This window comes from Citrus clementina, unplaced genomic scaffold (genome assembly GCF_000493195.1).
Source record: "Citrus clementina cultivar Clemenules unplaced genomic scaffold, Citrus_clementina_v1.0 scaffold_2, whole genome shotgun sequence".
In the NCBI taxonomy this organism is placed as follows: Eukaryota; Viridiplantae; Streptophyta; class Magnoliopsida; order Sapindales; family Rutaceae; genus Citrus; species Citrus x clementina.
Genome location: NW_006262688.1, coordinates 9447010 through 9452617, shown reverse-complemented (window position 1 = coordinate 9452617; position 5608 = coordinate 9447010). Strand labels below are relative to the sequence as shown.

At 34.7% G+C, this 5608-nt stretch overlaps 2 protein-coding genes across 4 annotated transcripts in view; one reads left to right on the top strand and one right to left on the bottom strand.

Annotated features, from left to right (window-relative positions):
• Positions 1-272: 272 nt before the first annotated feature.
• Positions 273-4606, bottom strand: LOC18050877. Its single transcript, XM_024191478.1, has 8 exons — positions 3637-4606; positions 3152-3185; positions 2726-2914; positions 2141-2230; positions 1435-1500; positions 1255-1346; positions 1120-1167; positions 273-696 (listed from the first exon to the last, which is right to left on the bottom strand). The coding sequence occupies exons 1-8, from the start codon at positions 3957-3959 to the stop codon at positions 579-581; spliced, it is 960 nt and encodes a 319-aa protein (XP_024047246.1). The 5' UTR covers positions 3960-4606; the 3' UTR covers positions 273-578.
• A 582-nt stretch (positions 4607-5188) lies between these two features.
• Positions 5189-5608, top strand: part of LOC18050876 (tRNA (adenine(58)-N(1))-methyltransferase catalytic subunit TRMT61A) — a 3107-nt gene continuing 2687 nt past the window's right edge. For 2 of the 3 annotated variants that reach the window (XM_024190082.1, XM_006446481.2), the window contains exon 1: positions 5196-5250. Coding sequence is in view for 1 of the 3 variants with exons in the window: in XM_024190081.1 (XP_024045849.1) it covers positions 5249-5250 (2 nt within the window). In the remaining 2 variants the exon portion in view is untranslated. Of the gene's footprint in view, positions 5251-5608 lie in introns of all 3 variants that reach the window. The other variant, XM_024190081.1, reaches the window with a different exon arrangement.

The window sequence follows — 5608 nt, the reverse complement described above, 5'->3', positions numbered from 1 at the left end:
TATTTTATGACAATTTGATGCTGCTCAGAAGTTAAATCAATTGAAATATAAGGTAATGGTATTGAAATGATTAACCAAATGTTATTCTTCAAAAAACTTCATAATTTCCATTATTTAAGCAAATGTGCAAAAACACTACTTTAGGCGAAGCTGATTTGGAGTGCAATTATGTGCGTGGCAAGATCTGAAATACGGAACTGTACTTCAGATCCTGCCACGTGTGTGGTCGCGCTCTTGATCATGTCTATTACTTTGGATGGCATAAGAGAAAAAATCACCCCTTTCAGGAGCGGGGGGAAGAGTAATAAAGCAAATGAGAAAAATGAAAGGCTGAAAGCTAAGAGGTACAGCTACTAAAACATTTCAAAACTTGATGGCTTTCCTGCTGAATACAAGTCTCTAAAGCTAATGTAATTATGTACCTTTGACAACAATTTTCATCTCATACTATGCTTCAGCAACGTTTATACAATGTTCTTAAGCAAAAACACCAAGCAACTTTGAGGCAGACCAAAATTCATCTGGCTTCAGAGAAGGAAAAAGAGAAGAAAGAAGAAAAAGGAAAACGCCAATCTGCATCATCTTAGACCTTGATAAGAATGAGCGAACCATTTTGACAGAAGGAAATGCTTCAGTTTCATGACTAATGCAAATATGCAGTAGCATGGAAAATGTGCCAGTCCAACCAGCAAGTACCTGCAGTTCCATGGTGGAACAAGAAATGAATTATATGAGAAGTTAAATCTTCAAGCACTTTGCGGAAAATTTTTTCTGAGGTACGCAAAGGCTAGGAAAGAAACTGTATCCTTTAAACTACTTTGCAGTAAAAGCAAAAGTTACAGTAGTCATAGAATCTTCAAACACTCGACTAGCTCAACAATGTCAGATTCCTTCAGGACCCCATGCAGACTAAGAAAAGGAATCAAGAAAGTAATTTGGAAAATTTAACCTGCTTGCTTAAGCTATCCTTCTGAAAATGCCATATGCATTACAGTTTTATAAATCTTATTATAGTTTTTTTTTTTTAAATAAAAATTGTTGAAAAGTAAGCAGAAGTGTTATATTATGCATAGACCTCATAAATCCTTGAAGGTCACAATGATGAGATGTTTAACTAACCATAATGGAGCAAATGGTGATGACAATTCAAGAAATGGGTATGGCCACCTGTAGCAGAGAATATAATCAGTATTGTTGAATTTTAAGTTTAACTTTACACCCTTGCATATGAAAAGATAAAACGAAAGGCATTACCAAATCGAGACAGAAGCATGAAGAATCCACTGGAAAATGACAAAAATACTCGTCCATAGAATAAAGTAAGAAATCCGAAACCAGGGGAATTGCTGAAACAGAGAAAAATAGAGTTAAAGCTAACTGATTTGTAGAGGAAAGTAACTGACAGGCAATAAAGACGAAACAACATTAGATTACCATGGAGTTCAGAGCTGTGTCACCAAGGAGGAAGAAAGCATTTATGGCATGCATGTTCACTGTCATCTTACATAATCAAGATATTGATCAATAAGGTAACAGACAATAATAAGGTCCCGGAAAAAAGCATTTGAGATAACAGAAAACAGAAGAGAGAAGATTATAAATGCTAAGCAAAGCAGCAAAACGAGAAGTCATGAAAAAATTTCATGAAAGGAACATGTCATATGTTCTCAACTAAGAGAAGCATACATGAATACATATCGGATAGCTTGGATAATTCACAGAATGCTTCTAAGCAGACGTGAGAACCAGAAGGCCTATGCAATTTTGAGTGCAAACATGAACCTGAACCTTTACCATTGTAAGACATTTGCATTCTGTTTACGGTGTAAGGACCTTAGGTATTGGTATATCTCAAGCTCAGAGGAGACTGCATTACATCTTAAAGAACATAATAAACTGAACTTCGTTGTATCTAAGGGTAAAAGACCATATAGTACTATGTTGCAAGTGTGGAAAAAAGATATTAGTGCAAGAATGCTTCTTTTAATTCATATTCAAGAATTTCCACTTCAAAGGCAATATTTTTCACTGAAGAAATGCCACAATTGTGTCTCGTGTTTGTTCTGTAGCAAGAATGTGAAAATTTAGACACACAGCTGAAGGCAACAAACAGTTGATATTTAAATTCTTCACTGCTTACTAAATTCAACTTGTACTCTTCAAGAGTGAGAAACGGGAAAATGACACCCCAATAAACAAGATCAGTAAGCACCACTGCCCCCGCAATCGTCTGTTTTTGACACAAGAAACACAAGGCAAAACATGAGCAACTTGTAAATAGACTGATGAAGGACGAGAAAAGGTCTAATATTTTTATAACAAGCTATGAGATCTGTGCCACGGGATGAAATCAACAAAAGATTATTCAAACTGAAATCAATTTTCGCTATATTGCTCTGTTTATTTGATAAACAATTGAAGATCCTGTACCAAATGGCTCAGAGTCATTAAAAGATTGATTTCCACCCTTGTGAACATACACCACAGGAAGATTTATGAGACACCTCTATCTGCTATTTAAAACTTGCAAGTTTGAACCTTAAAGGGAGATAAAAATAAAATTGGAAACATTGAAAAACAGAGAAAAAAAAAACTCAATTCAGACATGAAGATCAAGGATTTCATTTAATTTAAAAGCAGCTAGCGATCTGAACATGGCAGACCTGGTCAGGCCCCTCTCGCTGTCTAATTGTAGAATTACTAGTCTCTTGGAAAGTAAATATACCTGGAACAGGACTTGAAAGAGATATCTAATAACTGCTGAAGCTTGGAATTTCTCTTGTGTATTTCTCCCATTTGTTAGAGGAATTGAGTTTCGTTGATCCTCAGCTACCCCATTGTGATGTACAATAATACTTCCCCTGCTTATCTTGTGACACCGGTGACACCCATAAATTGAGAGAAGAGATCCAAACTACATAAGAAATCTGAGACTTTAATGTACAGAGACGTTAAGTACAAGATCAAAAAGTGTTTAAGAGATCCAAATCCATAACAATGCCAAACACATGCTTCTGCCAAAATAAAAGCTTTCCATTTAGCAGGCCCATGTATGCCTTTACAGCAACTAAGTAACAAAATGATATTGTTGATAGTGGATAATTTCAAAATCCATTTGAGGTGTTTCAACACAAGGATCTAGAGTACTTACCCCAAAATAAAGGGTGAGCAAAGTAAAAGTCCACCTGCTTAACGACCAGAAAACACCAGAACATGAGCAGAAAAATATGTGAAAACTACGTTTTTGAGCATGAAACCGGTGTTAATGACATAAAAGCTTTGAGCAGTAAGTATATATCATCCTTGATCAAGAACAAAATTACTTTCGACTTTCCATTATCAGTTACTGAAAAAGATCCTATTATATTTTATGGATACCACTAACTGCAGAAAGATTTTACTGTCCTAATCTGCTCAAGAAAAGTTTGCACATACTTCCGCAAAGTGAAAAGTGACCTCCATTTTAGCAACAACATCTATTTTTGTGTGTAAGAATCTCAAAAGTTGAACTCTTCATGATTAACAAAAGACCATGGTAGACCCAAACTGTCTGCATAATTTAAATCCATGATCTACATGACTGATTGAGTAGAAGAAACATGGAACATAATTGAGTCCAATGATGAGATGGCTTACTGAGTATAATAAAAGAATATGGTGCCTCCATTAATAAGAACTTTAACAATGAGAGTCGTCAAAAGGAAACAGAACGCAGTTACTCTAAAAGCAAGCAGCCAAAATGGGTGGACTTGTTTGAGAATTGGCCTCCATTCATCATCATTACAAGTATCCTGCTGAGTTCCCCCTCCATTGGATTTGAAATTGTCGAAACACTCCTCTTTCCATATGAAGAATGATGACATACCAAAACAAAACAATATCCATATTGCACATAGAAAGAACCTCCAGTTGAACCAATAACTCAACGCAGTTGTATCGGCGGCAACCAGTCCCAGCATCCTGCCGAAGAAATAGTCACAGTTTTACCTCAGACTTGTTTCTTCATTGTCACTCTATACTCTCTAAACTTTTGCCTTCAAATTTTTTTAATCAAACAACACAAGATCTCGAGTACCCAACAAAGGGATCCATGAAAAAATTTGACTAAGCAACAGAATCCCAGATTCATTTCAGACTCTTGGTTAACACATTAAGTGGTTAAAAGAAACACGCAAAAAATAATGCCTTCATTACTAACAAATGGTTATATGCATTTGATCCAAACACAAAAACAAAAGCTACACGATCAAGTTTAAAACAAACCCATGTTCTAAATTTCAAAGCATCACAACACCATCATCTTGAAAATTTTCTCATTTCTCTCTCTCTCTCTCTTTCCAATTATCCAGGAACCAAATGGAAAAATTATCGAATTACAAAGTCGGTAACTTACAGACGATATTGTTGTTACAACTTACAAAGAATGCTCCTGCGGAACATGGATTGAGAATTGGTGGTATTTAGCAATATTTTGTTAAATAATAATAATAACAACAACAATAAGAGCCTGAATTTTAAGATGAATAAAATGCGAAGCAGAAGGGGATTATTGTTTCGGTTGATTGACTGACAATGCAGTGCTCTGTATATACAAATTTGCCGCGAAATAAATTCGGCTCCACTACTTTTGCTACGCGGTCGTTTATTGTTACATCTCTCAAGTTTTGTATTGATGACGTCAAATCATGTCGGGGTAAGTAACATTATTATCTATATATTCCTAAAACTAAGAAGGAAAATTTTATCCATTTGCTAATTCCACATTTGCTACTTATCCTAACAACTAATCTAGAAGTTCTTTGTAGATGTGGTGTGATTTATCTTAATATTATGAAAAATTATCAATTATTTGATGAGTAGATGCATGAATTGAGATCTCACATGCAATAGATTATTTTTTGAGGTAATTTTTGGAAAATGCAGCATTATCTTTCTAAGTTTAGAGCCACTCATTAGTAGAAATAAATTACTTCCCTTTTCACCAGTGAGAAAAGATTCAAATTCAGTTCACCTCAGGATTAGATTAATATTTGATTTATATTATCTATATTTTATTTTTAAAAAATTAAAAAATAATATACAAAATTCATATCCAAGCCCAAGCCCAAATTCGGGCCCAAATCAGATTTGCAATTCGTGACCCAGAAATAACAGCTACAAAACCCTTTCAAAATAAACCCTACTCTCTGCTCTCTCTCTCTCTCTCCCTCTCAGATTTTGCTGTCTGACTTCCTGAACCCGTCACAATATGTAAGCGGCCTTCATATTCTTTTTAATATTCTTTTTTATTTTTCATAGTAAAATCTCGTAACTAGTTTACTTGTCAATAATTTGTAGAATGCTTTGTTGTAATTCCAAGTTTCTAATCTTGAACTTGAATGAACCTCTGTGTAACACACACCACATTGTGAATAATTTGTTCAGGTTCTGCACTTGTAATATTTCTTGTCATGGTTTCCTTTTTTTTGGTCTATGTTGGTTTTCAATTTAGTGCATTCATTTGATGATTTTGCCTAATGTTTTGCGTTAAAGATTGAAATATAATATGTGAATCTATCATGTTAACAGTAGTTTCAGTTTCTATACCTTGTAGTTTTTATGAGTTTGT

Bases quoted from the DNA above. Each gene is read 5' to 3' on its own strand.
- LOC18050877 (XM_024191478.1), bottom strand. From the start codon at position 3,959: ATGCTGGGACTGGTTGCCGCCGATACAACTGCGTTGAGTTATTGGTTC. The intron at 1,347-1,434 runs GTAATCTAATGT...TCTCTGTTTCAG, and splicing joins ACACAGCTCTGAACTCCATG to CAATTCCCCTGGTTTCGGAT. The intron at 1,168-1,254 runs GTAATGCCTTTC...TCTCTGCTACAG, and splicing joins CATGCTTCTGTCTCGATTTG to GTGGCCATACCCATTTCTTG.